Source organism: Gekko japonicus, unplaced genomic scaffold (assembly GCF_001447785.1).
Source record: "Gekko japonicus isolate JY-2015 unplaced genomic scaffold, Gekko_japonicus_V1.1 scaffold2, whole genome shotgun sequence".
Lineage (NCBI taxonomy): Eukaryota > Metazoa > Chordata > Lepidosauria > Squamata > Gekkonidae > Gekko > Gekko japonicus.
The window spans coordinates 834,413-855,174 of NW_015175358.1; the positions used below are offsets into that span (position 1 = coordinate 834,413).

Sequence of the window (20,762 nt, forward strand, 5' to 3'; positions counted from 1 at the left end):
AAAGGCATGGAAGTTCTTCTGGTTTCACTCCATGGCACTGATATCACCATCTCTGAACATGGGGGTTCTATTTACTTACTGGGGCTAACAGCCTCTCATCTGAAAAGGTGTCTTATTCCCTATTAAAGACAGCAAAAGTAATAGCCATCGTAATCATAACATCCCGTAGCAGTGAATTCCACAAGTCAGTCATTTTTTGAGTGAAAAAAGAATTTTCGTCAGCTCAGGGAATATGCCCTACTTAACTCAATGTTCCTTATTTCTGAGTAAACAGATCTAGTTTGTGCTGATAAAGACTAAACTATAAACCATGGTAGGGCTGCCGGCCTCCAGGTGGGGCCTGGGGATCTCCCACTTTTACAACTGATCTCCAGCTGACAGAGATCAGTTCCCCTGGAGAAAATGGCTGCTTTGAAGGGTGGACTCTATGGCATTGTACCATGCTGAGGCCCCTCCCCTCCTCTCCCCAAACCCCACCCTCTCCTGGCTCCACCTCCAAAGTCTCCAGGTATTTTCCAACCCAGACCTGCAACCCTAAACCATGACCCCAATTCCAAGTTCACCTAAACCATGAATAAGGCAATAGGTGACATCACAACCAATCCTATGCATATTTTCTCAGAAGTAAATTCTGCTGTGTTCAACAATACTGTTATTAGTATAGAACTATAACCTTGGGAAGGGACCTGTTCCACTTGGGGATACCAATAGTGGCCTCTTTGCAGTGTTGTGAGAATTGCTGTGAATGTGTATGTGAATTGTATTAGGGTTACCCAGATGTTCTCTTTTTAAAGGGCAGGTGTGTGTCTATCCTCTTTTGGTCTCTTTTTTAAAAAACTAGTGAAAAATATCATCTTTTTTGCTTTTCAAAATATGGTAACCCTAATTGTATTAAACATTCTAAAGTAATGTATGTGCTACATATTACTGTTAAACCAGACCTTTTAATGTTCAAACATAAAAGACTTATCCTGTGTGCTCAGGCCTTCTTTATCCCTCCTCACTAAACATCCAGAAGAGACTTAACCATAGTGCAGCTGTGGATCATGTAAATGTTCCTTTGCTTCTATGTTGCTTCAGTCGCCACTGCCAGTAGTGTGCCATTAGCTGGACATAACACATTGGCATCACTCAGGGAGTGTTTTAAAACTTTTGTCATAATTATTTTAAACTCATAGGCCAAGGTGTTTTTGGATCTCTGCAAAAGATGGGCATAAAATATAAAACACAGAGACAGTTCTGTTTCCTATGGCCTGTTTAATAGAAGTGTTTTCTTGGCATATCTGTTGACTTCGTCATGAAGCTTCAAAAAATAATCTCTCTAGCATACCTCACAAGGAATGTTGTGAGAATAAAATGGGTGTGGCCGGCGTCCTGAGTCCCTTGGAGGAAGAGTGAGCTTTCCAAAAAAAAGAAAAAAAGAGTTGCAATAAAATATAAAGGATGCTTGTTGTGACAGCTAAAAGCCTGCCTGAATTACTATAGCATAGAAAACGGAAGCACACTTCCGGCAGCATCTCTCCTCAAGCCCCGCACTTGTCACCGTTGCTACATCCCCAATCTTCAAAAAGCATCCGAACTGCGCAGACGCAGAAAAGCAGCGCTTCATGATCCCCAAATAACAATGGCTGCCAGGAGGAGCGCATGCGTGATGTGCTGTCCATCTCCCCACAAAGTAATGGTTGTCTGTGTGGGTATAAGTGGGTAGGATTTCGTGTGCGGCTGCCTCGGGATACAGTCTTTTTTCCAGCGCCGAGCTCCACCGAGATGCCGCAGGAACCCGGAGAAGAGGAGGAGGAGGAGGCAGGCCGAGGGGTCTTGCGACGTCTGCGTTCAGTAAACACGCGAGAACCTTGTCAGGTCGTTTTCTGCAACCGCAGCCCCCGTACGGTGAGCCCCATCTGGCTGGGCTTCGACGGGAAACCGCGCCCCTATCCGAGCCTGCCACCGGGCACGGGACGCAGGATGCACAGCTACTTGGGTGGGTACGAGGAGCCTTACGGTGGAGGGCAAAAAGTGTGAGCGTGCGCTGTATAAACGCGTCATAATGGCCTGTTTGGCTTGATGGGCACTGAATACACAGGTTTTCCGGGTGGGCGGTAGAGCTGCCACTTCTCTGCTGCGGTTTCTGTGTATTAATTGCAAAGATTCAACAGGTGAAGCTTTCTGCTGTGGTAGGCTTATGGTGACTGCTGAATTTCTGCTTTTGGTGCATCTGTTTAAAGGCCTCTGCTATAATTGTAGTTAGTGAATTTCTGTCGTGGCTGTGTGAATGACAGGTAATCCCAGATGGAGAGCTGAGGACATGTCTTGCAGCTCTCTATCTGCTTTATAGTAAAGAAAATGCTGGTGAGAAGGAAAGATCCACTACCTGAATATGGATGGCTACCCCAGTAAAAGTTGCAAAGTTGCTGGTTGGATCCATGGCATCATTTAAGCTATGGTTTTGTAGGGCTAGAGGCTCAGCACGGGAAGTATGTATCTCTGAACGTGTCTAGAGTGCCTTTCTTTCTCTGACCAACAGCTGCATTGAGCTTCTGTTACATCCTGAACCCAAACTACATAATGACAGCAGCAGATTGGTTTTCAAATGTTGGTCTGCCTTCTGAACATTCAGAGTATGTGGATGAGGGTTGCTGAACTCTCTCCCTTGATGTTAAGTTTTCCCCTCCAGGGAAAGATTCAGACTCTCCACCAGCACGCTCTTCTGACCCTTTGATTGCATTTCACATGTGCATGGGGCAGACTCACATTTAAAGATTTGCGTTTGCCACTACTGTGGTGTTTGGGCCTTAGAGACATGGGAAAATATGAATTTGATCCATGTGTAAACTTTCACTGAGACCAGACAGTGTGCCTATGGGCCCTGGAGGCACTAGTAGAATTCTAACCAGGAAAGGTAATTGTCACACAGCAGAGGGCACTCCTCTGCTTGAGTACATGTAGTGAGGAAGAATGGAGAGGTTCAGAGATGATTCTGAAACTGTTCCTCATCCGGTGGCTTGGTAATTTTGATGGTAGATCTTTTTTTAAAGTTCAGTATTTTTTACCCTGTGCATTCAGTTTTGATTTCTCAAGGAGGATATCTTAATACAAAAGTCTGCTTACAACATGCAGGCATGATGTTTGATATTTCTGTTTCAAGCTTTGTAGTTCTGATGGGGGGGGGGGATAATGTATGCCTTTGCAGTAGTGAGGGGATGCTGTCACCAGTATTCCCTCTAAGCTGAGTTCGTGTGAGCTAGTTCACAGTTTTTTAGCCTCTGGCTCACACATTTTTGTCTTAGCTCAGGAAGGAGGGCTCCAGAGCAAACTAATGTATGCCGTAGCCAAATCGCTTGCTCACAAAGTAGCTCACAAAGTAGAATTTTTGCTCACAAGATTCCACAGCTTAGAGGGAGCATTGGCTGTCACTTGATACCATGTATTCCAGGGTCAGGAGCAGCCAGCAAAACAGTAAACTTGCCTTGTTTTCTTTGGGTACTTTTCTGGGCTATAATGTGTCTTTTAATAGTTACATGCTCAGTTTACAATAGTTATGAGCAGGCATTTCATTATTTCAGTTTTATTTTGTTTTTAGAACACCTTTGGTTGTTCAGAGATGCAGGGACAGATGATCGTCTGCTGGTCAATGAGACAGAGCTGTTTGTGGCTAGTCGCAATGCGAATGGACAGCCTATATTTGCAAACATTACATTGCCAGGTAAGTTATCAGTGCATATTCCAGGATGGACCAGATTAATGCCCTTATCCCTTTGTACTATGAAAAGGTGTATAAAAGAACTGCCAGTAGCAATGCTTTAATTAGCATTCAGTACCATTAACTGGTGTAGATCCTACTGTGAAACCTTTTGAGATTCGGATTGGGAGGTACTGTGTACAATTTGGTCTTTATTGGAAGCTAGATCTAAAAAGCAGGACCAGAGCTCAGTCCCTGGTATGATTGGAATGGTGTTTATGGAACCCTGCCCAGGAGATTTATTGTTCCTCCTCATGGGGTTTAGTTTATGGAATTCCTCAGGGTCAGCCTTGTATTCCATGCTATTTATTATCAACATGGAACCACTGGAAGAAGTCATTTTGTAGCATAAAATGTGCCGTCATCCTTTTCATCTAATCTAGGTGAAACAGAGGAAGTCCTGAGCAGATATCTGGACTGGATGAGGATGAGGGGATGATGGAAACTTAATCCACACATGGCAGGTGATGATGGTATAGGACACTGTGAACTGGTTAGGTGAGAGGAAATGCCTATTCTAAATGGGATTATATTCCCTGAAGGATCAGGTTTGTACCTTTCCAGGTAACAAGGGGACCTTTTTATCATTCTGCTTAGGCTGGTTTGCTCACTACTAAATACCAGGTTTGCTCACTACTAAATAATAGAGATGGGGCCACTGTTCATGCATTGATAACTCTTAGATTAGATGAGTAGCTGTGTTTGTCTGTAGCAGTAAAAAAGAGCAAGAGTCCAGTAGCACCTTAAAGACTAACAAAATTTGGTAAATCTCTTACATAGTTATGACTTTAATTTTTGAATACTTTAATAAAGCAGTGTAACAGTAGGTAAAAATATTCTGATCTGTTTTGCTTGTAGGGTCTCATGGCAATCTAAACTTGTTTGGATCATATTCCTGTTTACCCAAAGAGAACATCTTAGATGTTCAGGGCTATTTTTGGGCAGGAACGCACAGGAACGGAGTTCCAGCTGGCTCCCGAGTTGGCCACACCCAGCAGGAACTCGTTAGCATAATAGGCCACACCCAACAGCAGACACTTATTAGGACTGGCTACATTAGGAGTGTGTGGCCTAACATGCAAAGGAGTTCCTGCTATAAAAAAGCCCTGGGTTTTGACAACAAACAAGGTAAACAGAATAAGAAGCAAAAGGTGAGTGTGTCTGGATGACCACACTTCTGCGAACATGGGGTGTGTGGCCTAATATGCTAATGAGCTGTGCTGTCAGGGGTGTGTCCTAATAAGCAAATTAATTTCTGCTGTTGGGTGTGGCCTATTATGCTAATGAGTTCCTGCTGGGCTTTTTCTACAAAAAAAGCCCTGGATGTCATCATGCCATTCACATTACCCCAAATATTGAAAACCTATGGTGGGAGACTTTATATAACATTCAGGTGGAATAGAAAGAACTTTGAATCAGCAGAGTCTGGCAGAGCACAGGCTCTGGACGCATGATGTCCTGGGGTCAGTCCCTAGCCATCTCCTTTTAAGGGATCTTATGTAAGCAGTTGTTCAGGAAGATCTTTCTCAACTTTATAGTCATAGTGAGTCACACTCACTAGACGCTTCATATGGGTCCCCACTGAGGCAAAGGACAGGGTATAAATAAATACAATATATTTTTATTTAATTTTTTAATGCAACCTGAAAGGTCAAAACCAGCTTCTTGTGTTGAGCCAAGAAGGGAATTGGAAGCCAAAGTAAATGTTGCAGGTGTATTTGTAGTCATTATATGGGTTCCAATAAGGATCCTCACTGTTTTGTAGTAACCAAAGCTGGTTCATAATTCTGTGTTCACAGTTTTTTCTTCTTCTTCCAAGTTGTTTGTAACAAGATAAATATCATTTTAGTGTTTTCATTAGCTTTTTTTCCTATTTCGTCCACAATATTAAAAGAATTAGTATCCTGCGCATCTTAACTGTCTTAACACAGTTATTCAGGGTGTGTATCTTCAGCAAGACACTAAAAAGCTCATTTTTTCCATCTCTGTGCAGTGTTCACTCTAAAAGAGAGATGTCTTCAAGTTGTCCGTACTTTGGTGAAACCAGTGGATTACAGAAAACTAGACATTGTTAGGTCATTATATGAAGATCTAGAAGATCATCCTGACATTAGGAAGGACCTTCAGCGGCTTTCTTTTGAAAGGAGTGAAATGCGAAGGAATTCAGTCCCTGATAGAAGTGAAGACTCCTAACTGGACAATCTGTTTTCACTAATAAATTGTGGGGTACAAATAGCATTTACTGTGGCTTATGAATACCCTTCAGTGATGTCATGGGGTTTTAGGAGGCAGAACTTGTTTTTACGTAGAATGTATAGCTTCATAACACAAGGACAGCCACAGTTGTGAGACCATGCGCTACTATGTTAAATCTTGGTTAAATCTGGACACAACCAATCTTTGCATTAGTTTGATTCATGGAATACTAAGTACAAAAACTCATCCAGATGGTACACAACTGTAAGAACAATTGCTGCCGAAGCTATTTTCATGTTTCTTTCTCTTTATCAATTTATTATACATGCAGGGTATTCCTAAAAATTAGAAATTGGGCAAATGCATTCTCATACCAAAGGAGGAACCTTCCTGAAATCATAAATTGCCGCCCTAACCATCTGTGTAATGTAGCAGAAACTTACTGACTCCTTTGGTTTGCCCAAAGATTTCTTACACATTGCCATTTCAAATGGGGCTTTGATATGTCCCTGTCTGTGGTATTTGCACTGCACTATAAGCTTGCCCTAGGCAAGTATGTGATGCAGCAAAAAACTGGTATAAAGGGAACACCATTAGTAGTTATGTGTTATGTTTTAGTACTCTATCATTCCTGTCTAAATTGGTATCATCTCACCAGTGTTCTTCCTACTTCAGTCAAAACAAACATCTGACAACCCTGTGATCTGCTGATACCAGAACTCAGTTTTACTATGGTTCAGATCTCAGTATTGCAATGCAAGTGAGTGGAGTAAGTGTGGGAATCATACCTGGCTTTTCCTCTGGCAGGTTCCAAGCAAGAGCCTAACAAACTCAGCATTCTGTGAATACTTGTCAAGGGCTTTTTGTCTCCCCCACCCCACATACCTGTACAGAATATTAACATTGTGAGGCTGACTACTGAAAGAGTATCTTTTAGTCACAGGGAGGCTGAATGCAACTCTGTCATATTCTGATATCTCACACCTTCAACTAATAAAATTGCACAATTAAAAATGCTGTAATGTTAGACCTCAGCACCAGCAATGATTACTAATTGATCCTGTGCACTTATCTCCAGTCCAAAGGCAAATCCTTACAGAGATAATGTGAAATTAAATTGTTGGGAGCATCAGTTTAATTTGCTGTGTATTGTTACATTTTGTAAGGCACTAGTTTGTGGAACAAAATATGTACTGTCTTGAAAAAAAATCTCTCACATGTACATTCTGTGATTTTTAAAGAAATTTGTAACTTGGATGTTACCTTGAGGACTGCATTCATGAATTTAACTGGGGCTTTCCCTTGGAGAAAATAAATGCATGTAGTATGTGTAGTACAATACTTAAAGAGTTGAAAGAAGACTGTTTAAATGCCAGTTTTTTCAGTTTTTGGTGGAAGCCCTTGTCAGGATGGGGATTCGAAAGAAGTTGTCCGCCATAGCTGCCTATTGACAGCTTTCTACTGTGCATCTGTTTTGTACGTGTGCCTTTGGATTGCAGTCTTTGCAGACAAGGTACTCCTCCAGTTATGTATTAGGCATTCAAATTGTAACACTAAGGAACCCAAAGTGGAGGAAATGCAAGGCTCTTCCACTATCAGGGAAAAATTGGCTTAGTGACTACATAGGCCTACTTTAAATAAACTGCGGCCCCGGTCACACGGGAAGTTTAGGGCCGGAAGAGGGACAGATCGGGGGCGCAGCAAACGGGCGCGATCCCACCGCAACATCTGGGAAGCGTTGCGCACCCGTCCCCGATCCGGCCCTTCAGGTCGAAAATCCGTAGTTAAAAGAAACCACCTACAGAGGTGGACTTAACCAGAGGTGGACTTAACACATGCGCAGCCGGCTGTCTCGGTCTCCGGTTGGTGGCTTCCTCCCCGGCATCTGATCGTGCTGGGGAGCAACGGCGCGGCGGCTCAGGGGATCTATGTGATCCCGCTGCCGCGTGTTTGTTTTGGTGCGGCTCTGAATAGCCGCACTTTGCCCGTGTTTTTTTCTGCCGTGTTGCAGGGACCTGCATTAATTTTTGTGTCTGAATTGGGGGGAGCTGGCAGAGTACTTTCTGCTGATACTTTGAAATTAACATTTTGGAGCAATGTTACTTTTATGTTGATCTCATAAATATCCAACTCACATGAATAATATGTGTTATGTTTCTGAAATTTTAGAAGTTGCTTTTAATATCTATTTGATGATTTTTGTAGCACTCCATAGTTTAATGTATTTTTAAAAGATTTTCAAGATATTAAAAGTTTCTATGCCATTGTACTCCTTTAATTTCCCCCTTTCTCTGCCATTGTATTCCTTTGGTTTTCCGCTATCCACTAAGATTCACAAAACTCTATTGTAACTTTTACTAGTACTCTTAAATTTGAGTCATCCATGTAAGCAATGTTGTTTGCAAGCATTCCTATAGCCAGGATGGCTGCAGGTAGTTTAATGCTTTTATAGCCAGCATGGTGTAGGGGTGAAGAGTGATGAACTCTAATCTGGAGAATCAGGCTTGATTCCCCACTCCTTCACATGAAGCCTACTGGGTGACCTTGGGCCAGTCACAGTTCTCTCAGAGCTGTCTCAGCCAGTGTTCCCTCTAAGCTGAGTTAGTGTGAACTAGCTCATAGTTTTTTAGCCTCCAGCTCACACATTTTTGCCTTAGCTCAGGAAGGATGGCTCCAGAGCAAACTAATTTATGCAGTAGCCAAATCATGAGCTCACAACTTTAATGCCAGTAGCTCACAAAGTAGAATTTTTGCTCACAAGACTCCATAGCTTAGAGGGAACATTGGTCTCAGCCCTACCTAGCTCACAAAAGGTGCCTGTTGCGGGGAAAGGAAGGAAAGGTGATTATAAAGTGCTTTGAGACTCCTTAGGGTAGAGAAAAGTGGGGTATAAAAACAAACTCTTCATCATGTGATAGTTCTTTTTTCACATTCTTCATACTTTGGTCTCAGAATGGGCAGTTTGGTAATTTGGAACCTAAATGGTTTTTTTTTTTTAAAAAAAAAAACTGAATGCATACCCTTTGTATAAATTTGCCAGCTACCATCAGGGAAGTTCTTTTTTTATAAATTCTAAGGATTGTTCTTCCAAATCCCACCCATCAGATGAGTAAATGTTTCTGGGAAGCACTTTCTAAGGTCTCCTGCTGTAAACATCTGCATGTGAGTTCTAGTCGTCGTTTTTCCATCCAAGCCAAGCATCTTTCACTATATAATGCCATAGTCTTCAGTCTTTCTAGATCTTGGACTTGCTGATTGTGGGGGCCACTGAGCTGCAAAAGGGACAGTTTTGAGCACAGGGGGATCAAGGCGAAGAGCATAAGTAGTCAAAGACTCAGGGATCGGAGACATGAGCTAAGTCCCAGGGCTATGGATCAGTGAGTCTCTGCTTTACATACAGAGGGACCCATATTCAATCCCTGGCATTTCTAATTAGAAGGAACTGGTAGCAGGTGATGTGATAGACTAAGAACCACTGCAAGTCAGACTGGACAATACTGACCTTGATAGATCAGTGGTCTGACTCACTATGAGGCAGCTCCATGTGTGTTCATCACAAAGTGCACCATTCTGAAAAGCAAACCTAGGATCATGGAAGAATCCTCCACTTAGTGACCTTGGTTCATCATCCTGCTTTTTCTCTGAGCATGCCAAGGGAGGCAGGGGGGCATGGCTCCCTTGCTCTTTAGGCACTCACAATAGCAGCATAATCCTTTCAAAGGGCAGCAGCTCTGTAGGGGCTCACAGCTTCCTAGTGGAGATCATGGTCTTGACCACATGGACTAACCATAAATGTAAGTATAGCAACACTAAGGTTAGGGCCTTTTGCGCAGGGGGGGGGGCAACTGCTCTGCCCCCCCCCCCCCCATGGGAGGGGATCTTACCTAAAATATGGTTCAGTGTTTGAAATGATTAGATTGATCCTCTTCCTGCAAGGCAGAAAAACTGACAGGTTAAAAAGACCAAGAGTTATTTTAATGGCTTGGGATTCCCCAAACTTTCCAGTTCAGCCATCTGTTAACTTCAATGGACTATAGTCCTATTATGTCACCTGGAAATTTAATCAAGACATAGCTTGGCTGGTAGCCTGTGTGGAGGGTGTGGCAATTTAAGCAACTTTACCAGCAAAGAGTATTTACTTATGCAGCTAAAATTCCGGATGGGCAAAACTCACCTTGGGTTCTCTTTCAAAAATCTCACCACTTTGATACTAAAAAAAACTATTAAGTAATGAGGAACTCCGCCAGCCTTCACTACAGAGTAGTTATGCCACGAATTAACACACGTGATGGATGGTGGCAGGTGCACTGCCGATTAGCCTTCATACTTTGGAAGTGAAGTCAGCTATTGCCACAACTGAGCAACAAAAACAAGCACGCCCCACCGGGACTCAGCCGAAGGCCACTCCTGGCGCGCAAGACTGACGATTTCCTTTTCACGGATTGCAACGCGCCGCTTGCACAAACCTTGAGTAAACTACCCCTTGACGGGAGTTTACCACACAGCTCATCTGAGCCAAGTGCCAGAGCCTGCAGGGAAGTGACCCTCTGGAAACTGACGTCAGGAAGAGGGGGAGGAGGAAGGAAGGCGTCGGATCGGAGCGTGAGAGGGAATCGGCGTGCCAGTCGGTCCGTCCGGCTGCCTCTGCGAGGAAACCTGGCTAGGACTATCCGTGCCGAGGAAAACGAAAAAGCTACCTTATTCTGACGACTGTGAGAAAGACAGTCTTCTGTCTGCGGGGGAAAGAGTTCAGCTTCTCTGCCCCCCCCCCCGGTCCTTTCTCTTGATGGACGGCTGTTGCGCGTGACACGGCAGAAATGGCCCTGCAGCCGCGTCCCTCGCCGGCTTGCCCGAGGAGTGAGGGGGCTCGGCAATCTCCTTACGTGTACAACATCCCTTCCGACGTGTTGGGGAAGTTCTGCGAGCAGATGGACTGTTTGAATAATTATGACTGGATGCGCTTTGGTGAGGAGCACGAGAATCTGTTGGGCGGGGCGGAGAGGGATCCCGCGAGTTCGGTGGGCTTTTAATGATAGGCAGCGGCGGGGGTAATGAGATTGATGGGGGGACGGGACGCACACATGGGTGACCTGGTTTTTGTGGCTGTATACTCAACTTGGACAATCTGTGGGTAACTACGGTAAACCGAGAAAAAATTCTGACTCAGCTGCTCCTAATTGCTTAAAAGATTACGTAATGTGCATGTCTTAATGCTCTGTCAATCAGATCTTGCCAACTGGGGAGTTCTGGTCACCATCTCTCGAAAGGGACATTGCAGAGCAGGCGAAAGTACAAAGGAGGGCATCCAAGTTGATGAGGGGGTTGGGAGCACGTTGCCCATGAGGAAAGGCTGAAGAGGCTGGGACTTTTCACTTTAGAAAAAAGATGATTAAGGGGGAATGTGATAGAGGTTTATAAAATCATGCGTGGGGTGCAGAATTCTCTGCCAGAGGATGTAGTGATGTAATGCCAGAGGATGTATTGGTTAAAAGTACGAATTCTCATCTGGGAGAATCGAGTTTGATTCCCCACGCCTGCACATGCAGCTGCTGGTGTGACCTTGGGTCAGCTACAAGTTCTCTCAGAGGTGTTCTCTCAAGAGCAGTTCTCAAAAGAGCTCTCGCAGCCCCACCTACCTCACAAGGTGTCTGTTGTGAGGAGGGGAAGGGAGATTGTAAACTGTTCAGACTCATGACTGAAGGGCGGGGTATAAATCCGATCTCTTCTCTTCTTCTTCTGACAGCCACAGAAATAGATGCCTTATAAAGGGATTAGACATATTCATGGAGAATAGGTCTATCAGTGGCTACTAACCATGGTGACTATCTTCCATATTTGAGGCAATAAACCTCTGAATCCCAGTGTCTGGAGGTAACATCAGGGGAAGGCCTCGGCCTCTGTGCTCTGTTGGACCTCCAGAGGAACTAGCTGGGCACTGCATGAGACATGATGGACCACTGGTCTGATCCAGCAGGGCTCTTTTTATGTTCTCATGGACTTGTAGGAAAGTTCTTCTCATGATATTATGATTGGCAAAATCTGGCTTGGAATAGCAGACTAGTGGCTGAATCTCTTTTAGAAAATTAAGTACGTTTTCTGAAATGTGTTGGAGGAGAGCATTAAGGATACCATGGACCAACAAAAAGACAAATAAGTGAGTTCTAGACCAAATCAAGTCTGAACTCTCCCTAGAAACTAAAATGCTGAAACCGAAGCGATTGTACTTTGGTCACATTATGAGAAGACAAGGGTCACCGGAAATGACACCTGGAAAAGAGAAAGACCCAGCATGAGATGGGTTGACTCAATACAGGAAGCCACGTCCTTCAGTTTGCAAGACCTGAGAAGGGCTGCTAACTATAGGATGTTTTTGAAGAGTGTTAATTAATTGGGTCGGAAGTGACTTGATGGCACTTACGAAGAGAAGAAGAAGAGATTGGATTTATACCCCGCCCTTCACCACCCAAAGGTGTCTCAGAGCGGCTTACAAACTCCTTTCCCTTCCCCTCCCCACAACAGACACCCTGTGAGGTAGGTGGGGCTGAGAGACCTCTGACAGAAACTGCTCTTTTTTTCAAGAACAGCTCTTATCAGAGCTACGGCTTGCCCAAGGTCATCCAGCCAGGTGCAAGTGGAGGAGCGGGGAATCAAACCCGGTTCTCCCAGATTAGAGTCCGCGCAATTCACCACTACACCAAACACCCAACCTCCACATTTTATATATTTAAAAAAATATTTTGTAAAAAAAAAATCTTTGTACAAACATACAGTCTTGCTACAGCTTGCTCCAAATTGTTTCTTTTGAAGATGCAGAGAGCAGTAAGATATTCCAAGACTGCAGTCTTCGGTGAGTTTCACAGGAGATGCATATCAGAAGGACATTATTAGTGTGTCAAACGCTTACTTCACTACCACCACTAGGCTGAGTGATAACTTTGTGGAAAGAAACCTCCCCACTTTTTGTTCAGGGTTCCCCCCCCCTTAAGGACAATAAAGTCATGATGACCTCTTTTCCACTGTGGCATCATCCTTCTGGAATGCCCATGCCCATTAGTCTGCCTGATACCTTGACTACTGGTTTTCAGGCAATGTGTAACATCTTTTCGTTTTTTCAAATTTTATTGGGCATTTAATCTTAATTTCTTTCTTTCTCCATTAGATTTACTTGATCTGTTGATATTATTATTGTTTTATTTAGATGCCTTTTAATTGTCATTAGTTGAACAAATTGACTTTCGAGGAAGTAGAGCAAAAAAAAATCTTGTAGTAAATAAAATGTCCAGAATGAGTCTGATATTTTGGTCATAAGCTACTCATAGAAGGAACTGCAAGTGATTTTGTCAAGTTTATCAAATGCCTCTTTGTGATAGGGAATATATTCAGGAGTGATTTGTAAAAGCTAGTTTTATCTGAAGTTTTCATTTCAGTTGTAAGTGTGAGTTTAAGGGCTGAAAGTAGCAGGATTGCATTCCTGAATATTTTGGGGCTGATAGTCTGCTGGTCAAATAAGTTTCCCTGGTGCCACAACTTGGGAAAGCTGTTTAAGATGTTGTGCAGGTGCAATGTGAATGGCAAAAAGGTGCAGGATGGGAGGTGGTTGTTCCCTGCACTAGCCTTCTCCCTTGCCCGCTGAGGCCATATGTTCTTAACCAGGCAGATACACATTACAGCCAATGGGATCAACTATTGGAAAAGACAATGAAATGCCTAGGAACAACAAATGATATGATTAAAAATACAGAAACTAAAGACACTAGAAGACAAATTAAAAAATCTGTAAGGAAATTGGATGTTACAAGTACGTCTGTTAGGATGTGCAGGGTATGTTCGACACTTCATTTGGGAATTGCCCTCCTGACACGGCTGCCAAAATATTTTTATCAGTTGACATTCCCAAAACTAAGAAGAGCTTTTACTTTGGCAAGACTGAATGTTCTTCCCTTGGCAGTTTTGGAAGGCAGATATAATAAAGTATGGCCCCGGTCACACGGAGCATTAGGCACGCTAGAGAGACGGAAGATAGGCGGATTTTATCAGTTGACATTCCCAAAACTAAGAAGAGCTTTTACTTTGGCAAGACTGAATGTTCTTCCCTTGGCAGTTTTGGAAGGTAGATATAATAAAGTATGGCCCCGGTCACATGGAGCATTAGGCACGCTAGAGAGACGGAAGATAGGCGGATTTTCCGGGCGCGATCTCACCGCCACATCTGGGAAGCGTAGAGCTCCCGTGGCTCACCCGAGGCTTCACTCTGAAGATGCCCTATAAAAAACTAGTACCTCCAAGGTATTAGTTTCCGGAAACCGCGGGGCAAGGGCGGGCGTCAGATCATATTTCCGGTGTTAGCTCGTGGCATCCGGCGCCTGCCCATGTCCTGTCGCGAAAACTTTTTTTTTTGTCAAGTCTCCACTTTTTTTTGTCTTTTTTTTGGGTCAAGTCTTTTTTGTCAAGTCTCATTCTGGAAAAAATCCATAGCACAAGCACCCAATGGCGCATGCGAACACTTGGGTTAAAAAAACAACACAACCCCCACAGTGCCGCTTCTTTGCCGCGTCGCAGGAGTGAGGTATGATCGGCACCTCCCCCCAACCACGGGACGTCGGGCGGGACGTTTGGTTCAGCTGCTGCGCGGTAGTTCGCTCCAGGGCAAACAGCCACGCCTCCCCCCCGCGATATCCGGCCCATGTGACTGGGGCCTATCATACTCTAATAGAACATGCAGATGCTAATATCATACAGCCGAAACCATTAAACATATGATTATGGAGCGCCCTATATTCAATGAGTTGAGGGCTAATTTAGTCACCCCTTTACTTAAAGATATGGAACTGCTAAATGTGCGAGCCCAGGTGTCATGGCTATTGTCAGATACCAATGATCATGTCACCCTCTCAGCGGCAAAATTCATAGGTGCAATAATAAAATATAAGAGAAATAATACTGAGTAAGGTCTTTTAAAATATTTTTTTTGGTTCTAATTTCTGTTTAAGGTGATAGCCGTATGAGCAGTACTAGTTAGACAGACAGACCATACATTTAAATATCTACTCACAAGGTCAACTGTGGCAAGGACCAAGGAAAAAAGCTTATTGTTTTCTCCCCCCCTTCCCCAAAATGGAAAATGTGATTTTAGGCCACTGATGTATTGCAAATGACCTGCACTAGTAGTTGCAAACAGATCCCCTCCCCATTTTTGCTTTCAAGTTGGAGTTGACATAGTGTCTTCCTAGGGTTTTCAAGGGTGCCTTTGCATTGCAACCCTAGATTTCCTTGCTGGTCTCCCACCCAAGTACTAACCAGGGCTTAGGCTTCCAAGATCTGTCAAGATCAGGCTAACCTGGGCTATCCAGGCCAAGGCAAACAAATAGCATAGTAAAATATTGAATGGTAGTAACTCTTATAGACATCTTTATGAGGTTGGTTGCAAGTGGAAGTTATAAAAACCATAATGAGCACCATCAGATGGTCCACAGCCCAAACAGGGACCAAAATGCCAACAAGTTTGTATTCATGCAAGTCTGAATTCAGCAGCAGCCCTTAGCAGATATCTATGGGATCCAGCTGCTAGTCTTCTTCAGCTCACACAGTAGTAACTGAGGAACGGGTGGTGTGCTGATAGTTTTTCAGGACTTCTTTTGCTTCTTCCCATCATATAGCCAGTACCCTGCTGACAAACAGAGGATCAAATATCTGCCTTGCACAGTACGCTCTTCACAGTAGTTCTCACACAGCACTTCCTCAAGAGACTTCCTCATTCTTTCTGGATTCCTGCAGGGCTCTGTTGTCCACTGAGGAGCCTCAGGCAGTCCTGCCAGCTGTCCTTTTTTCTCCCTCTCCTCCAGCCTTTGAGACCAAAGGTAGCATGGGCACTCTCCCTCAGCTACTCTGTTGGAAATCTCTCCCTCGGATTTACAGAGTAGTCCTGAATCAAGACCTGATTCACCATGGAAAGGCATTCATCCATTGATGTTTAACTACATGTTTAAAAAGATCAAGGACAAACACTAACCGTAGCATATGCATAAATGAAACTCAATTGGGTGTTGAAGGGGCATATGGGTTTCTCTTTCTCGTGCTAAATTTATTGAAAACCAAAATCTCTCTGCTTTCTTCTTCTTTTAGCATCCAATGTGATAACTGATCAGACTGAGCTGAGGAAAATCAAGTGTCTGGAGAAGACAGGAATCAGTATAACGAGAGAGCTGATGTGGTGGTGGGGAGTTAGACTTGCGACTGTCCAGCAGCTTTTGGAACTCCTGAGTGAGCTGCAGTTTTATCGGGCAGCCAAAACCATTGCAGATTGTGAGTAGCTGGTCTTTTACTTTTGATCAGTTAGTCTAAAAATCTAGTATGCTTTCCATTTTTCCATCTTCATGGGAGAAATGTTCAAAATATCCAGATCAGCAGCACTGCAGTTCCTGTAACATTACACAGACATGCACAACGTCTCCCTTAGAACCTTTCACATCTGAAGCAAAAAGTAAAAATGACTGAGATCTATGTCTATGTCACTTTGCTAACTGCCTCCAATGGGTAGTGGAAGGGTATCACAGGCTGTTGAATCTGGACTAGACACTGTAAAACCCCACTGAATGCTACAGTATGGATGACTATTAAGGATCCATCTTTTCTGTATAAGAAAAGTAGCTTGACATAAACACTTTGTAAATTTAGAGAACTCTTACATCAAGGAAAACCTTTTAGGCATTTTCTACTATTTTCTAGTAGATTTAATAGAAATATTTGTAGCCCATCCATCACCACCCCCGCCAGTCGGGGATAGGCTCCATCCTCCCTGTCTGTGCTGTCTTTCTCCTCCATAAGAACCCAAAGTGGATTACATCATTCTCCACTTCTGCTCACAGCCTTGTGAGGAACACATGAAGCGGCCTTATACTGAATCAGACCCTTGGTCCATCAAAGTTAGTATTGTCTATTCAGACTGGCAGCAGCTCTCCAGAGCCTCAGGCTGAGGTCTTTCACATCACCTACCATCTGCTCCTTTTGACTGGAGATGCCGGAGATTGAACCTAGGACCTTCTGCATGCCAAGCAGATGCTCTCCCTGAGAGCCATGACCTGCCCAAAGCCACCCAGCAAGTTTCCATGGCAGAGCAGGGATTCAAACCTGAGTCTTCTAAATCCTAGTCCAGCACTCTAGAACTGCTACCTGTTTAGGATTGTCTCATGGTTACTGAAAAAATGAGTTGTGATGATGATAAAACTACTGCCCCATCAACGTATCAGTTCTGAATAGCTGTATGACAAGCCACAACAACTGAGAGAAATTCAGCTATGGCAAGAGTGATTTTTGTTGTGTGACTCTGACCAATATACCACACTCTCACGTGGCTTCATATTGGAAATCCTGCAGTCACCACTTAGTTTTACATGATAATGTCAAGTGGAAAGAGAGAGAAGAAGGATTGGCTACCAGTGTAGTCTGGGCATTATTTACATTTTTATCAATTCTGTGTACGTTAGTTGTTTTTCCCCTGTAAAAGTAACATTAGGACAAAACTTTGTAAATACAAAACTATTTGGGGAAGGGAATTTTTTCTAGCACAGAGAGAATCCAGATGTTGTTTTGTCATTGCCATTAGCAATTTCCTTTTTGCATTTGCTCTGCATAAGGCCCACCCAATATGGCACTGCTGAAAAGAGAGGCTGAGTGAATGAGTGTTGGTGGGGAAAAGTAAAAATATCTGATCCTCAGAGCCCTAGACTGGGTCTATGGTGCATAGTGAAAGGAGGATTAACTATCTCACCACCCCTATATGACTTCGCCTGTAAAAATTAATCCCTTAACTTCTGTCACAATCCTTGTCTCTCCCAGCACTCAGTTCACAGTTTTCTGCCTTCTCCTGCTGGGCTCAGTGCAGAGCTGAGTCACCAAGAAGGTGGGGTTCGTGCTGAAAGCTCTGAATTAGTTAAACCATATAGGACCAGAACCAGATAGTGTGCCATCTCCAGAGAAGTTCCAGCAATGAAGTGCAGATGACACTACGTTGTTCAGGGAGGACTGGTGAGGCGCTCCAGAAAAATCTGTCAAAGCTGGACGAGTGGGTGTCAGTGTGGCAAATGAGGTTCAACGTGGGCAAGTGCAAAGTAATGCACATTGGAGCAAAAATTATAACTATAAATATTTGTTGATGGGGTCCGAACTGGCGGTAACTGACCAGGAGAGAGATCTTGGAGTTGTGGTAGATAATTCACTGAAGACATCAGCTCAGTGTGTGACTGCAATAAAAAAAAGGCAAATGCTATTCTAGGAATTATTAGGAAAAGCTGCCCCCCCCGCCCCCAAGCTGCCCCCCCCCCGCTTCTGAATTTTTTTATGCCACTAAACATCTAATTAAACAGGAAACACAGATAGTTAGGCAAAAGTACTAGCAACAAAAGGGCACTATTGCAGTGTTGGCTAGGGGAAAAAAAGTTTAGCTGAATTAACATAACCTCTGTCCTCCTTGGCTGAGGGATGGGCCAGTCTCTGTCCTCCCCTGGAAGAGCTTATTGAGGCCCATTGTCCCTGAATTCCAGGACTAGACAAAGAGCATATGGTTGCATGTCTCCCCTCCGCCCCCCCCCCCCGTGGGGTGGGGGGCTCCCCTTCTTTGGACCATGACAACTGAGGGGCTTGCTCTCCAGTTCCCGCCACAGACCCATTCACCAATAGTATACCCAGTTATGGATTAGGAGTGTGCTAGCCTCACACTGTTCCCCATTTGTGTGGGGGGTAAATGGGGCTTTCAACAGAGGCAAACACAGGATCTTCCACTCCAAAAAATGCTGACAGCTAGCGGATACTTCACTGCCTCTTTCCATCACCTTAAAGGCACCACCACCCCACCCACAATGCAGCTGCACTGGTTTGTAGGCAAATTCCAAAAAACGAAACCTGTTAGAACCAGCTAAAGTAGCTCATAATAGCTTTTGGTTTCTGTAGAATTTGTCATCAGGCCTGTCGTTCACACAAACAAAGAAGGGGAGAGAAACTGTGTCAACTGAGGCATGGCAGTAAAGCCCCAAATCCCAGCAATTTAGTGCGATTTGAAAAGGTCCCGACACACATCCTGTTTAAGATTTCAACAGCAGATATTGGGCATTGCCAATTTATTTTCTCCCTTCCCCACTTTGGTTTCTGTACTGACTGCTCAGCCTTAGTTCTAAAGAATTAATTTGAAAAGTTACCACTGCTTTGTGATATTTTTGTTGGTCTTAATAAAAGATATGACATGACATTCATTGACAAAATGTGCAGTGGTTTTAAGTGGGTTCAGGTGGGTAGCCGTTTTGGTCTGAAGCAGCAGAAAAGTTTGAGTCCAGTGGCACCCTTAAGACCAGCAAAGCAGTTTTAAGTGATTGGTGTTATGATGTCATTCTAGAATTTCCAAAGCTGCCCAGCAGCGGACCTAATGTGACCTATTTTTTCTAGAGGTTGGTTTCAGATTTCAGGGGGAAAACTACTTAAACCTGGTGATGCAATCAGTTAACCCTTTGATAGTCAGCTTGCATTAGACAACATGTGCAGGGGTTGTAATTTATTTCAGGAAATCCCAGATTTGTTGTCTGGAGAAAGATATGTGAAATGAAAACTGCCTTTTTCAGCAGTAATATTTTTCTCTCTGGAATAATATTTATTGTATTGTATAAGATGTTTGGATTAGTTGTGGTTGCACTGTTGCATCATCATGATGATATTACTGTTTTTTTCCCCCTGTCAGCATATTGATTTTTGGTATTCTACATAACAAATATATCAGCCCTCAAGAAAGTATGTTAAAGGGAAAATAAAACAATAGAAATTTTTACACATCCCAGAATTAGCTGAATCATTACAGCAATAAGTGACACATTCCTATGAACCGTTTTGTTAATATTTTAAATGTTTGGGACACAATCCAAAGTTAAACACTTTTTCAGTCAGAGAGATATAAGCATATGCTTGATTGAAATTAAATGGGCTGTAAAAATGCTTAGTTTTGGCCAGGAAAACTTTGGAAAAAGCAATGCTGGAACTCTCAAGAGGGAAATGAAGTTTTCAATCTGTATACTAAAAACTCATAACCTTTTAAATATTTTTAAAAGACTTTTGTCGAAGAGGTTCCTGTACTCCGTTCTGGCGCATTCCCCCAGAAAAAAAGCCAGCTTTGGGCTGAATTGTGGTTTTAATAATTTTATCCTCACAACAAAAACCCTGTGAGGTAGGTTAGGCTGAAAGCGTGTAACAGGTCCAAAGTCCCCCAAAGAGTTCCACAGCAGAGTGTGGATTCAAACCTGGGTTTCCGAGATCCTAGTCTGAAACTCTAACCACTATACCACATTGACTTTAATGGGGTGGTTGCTGTTGAACAGTAGCCAGCAGCTGGGCCTGGGTGAGTCATGCAAGCCATGTGGTAGCAAGTTGCCTAATGGTTTCTACTGGTCTTGGCCCTGATGAGTCCTCCCTCAAAAGCAAAAATGGCCCTGTCCTCTCTCCCGTTTTTTGCTTAAAGGAACCAAGGCTGGAAGGCTAGCAACAGCCACTGAAGCCATTTGTTTCTTTAAAGCTACAGGCATTGCTTGTAACCCTGCTGAATTTTCCCCAGGTTTGTAGAAAGGTTTGTCTTGGTTGTTCATGGCTCCAGTTTCTGAATTAAGTATCCACAGATTTGGCCATGTTGAGAATTTAGATACATTGACTGCATTGGTGGGCAACCAGGCTGCATTCCATGAATATCAGGATGGTGTAATGTTCAAAGTGTCACACTTGTATCTGGGAGATCCAGGTTCAAATTACCACTCTGCTGTGCATCTTGTTGGGTGACCAAAGGCTAGTCACTCTCTCA

The 20,762-nt window shown here is 43.5% G+C and overlaps 2 protein-coding genes across 2 annotated transcripts in view; both read left to right on the top strand.

The window, feature by feature from the left end:
• The first annotated feature begins 1,588 nt into the window (after positions 1–1,588).
• Positions 1,589–7,627, top strand: VHL (von Hippel-Lindau tumor suppressor, E3 ubiquitin protein ligase). The gene is made up of 3 exons (XM_015425261.1): positions 1,589–1,981; positions 3,581–3,703; positions 5,733–7,627. The coding sequence occupies exons 1-3, from the start codon at positions 1,645–1,647 to the stop codon at positions 5,930–5,932; spliced, it is 660 nt and encodes a 219-aa protein (XP_015280747.1). The 5' UTR covers positions 1,589–1,644; the 3' UTR covers positions 5,933–7,627.
• Positions 7,628–10,752: 3,125 nt separating this feature from the next.
• Positions 10,753–20,762, top strand: part of IRAK2 (interleukin 1 receptor associated kinase 2) — a 37,180-nt gene continuing 27,170 nt past the window's right edge. Inside the window, exons 1-2 of the mRNA XM_015425227.1 lie at positions 10,753–10,900; positions 16,058–16,237. Coding sequence (XP_015280713.1) covers positions 10,753–10,900; positions 16,058–16,237 — 328 coding nt within the window. The remainder of the gene's footprint in view (positions 10,901–16,057; positions 16,238–20,762) is intronic.

Coding starts and splice junctions, on each gene's coding strand:
- VHL (XM_015425261.1), top strand. CDS start 1,645: ATGCGTGATGTGCTGTCCATCTCCCCACAAAGTAATGGTTGTCTGTGT. Junction 1,982..3,580: donor CAGGATGCACAGCTACTTGG/GTGGGTACGAGG, acceptor TTTTGTTTTTAG/AACACCTTTGGTTGTTCAGA. Junction 3,704..5,732: donor TGCAAACATTACATTGCCAG/GTAAGTTATCAG, acceptor ATCTCTGTGCAG/TGTTCACTCTAAAAGAGAGA.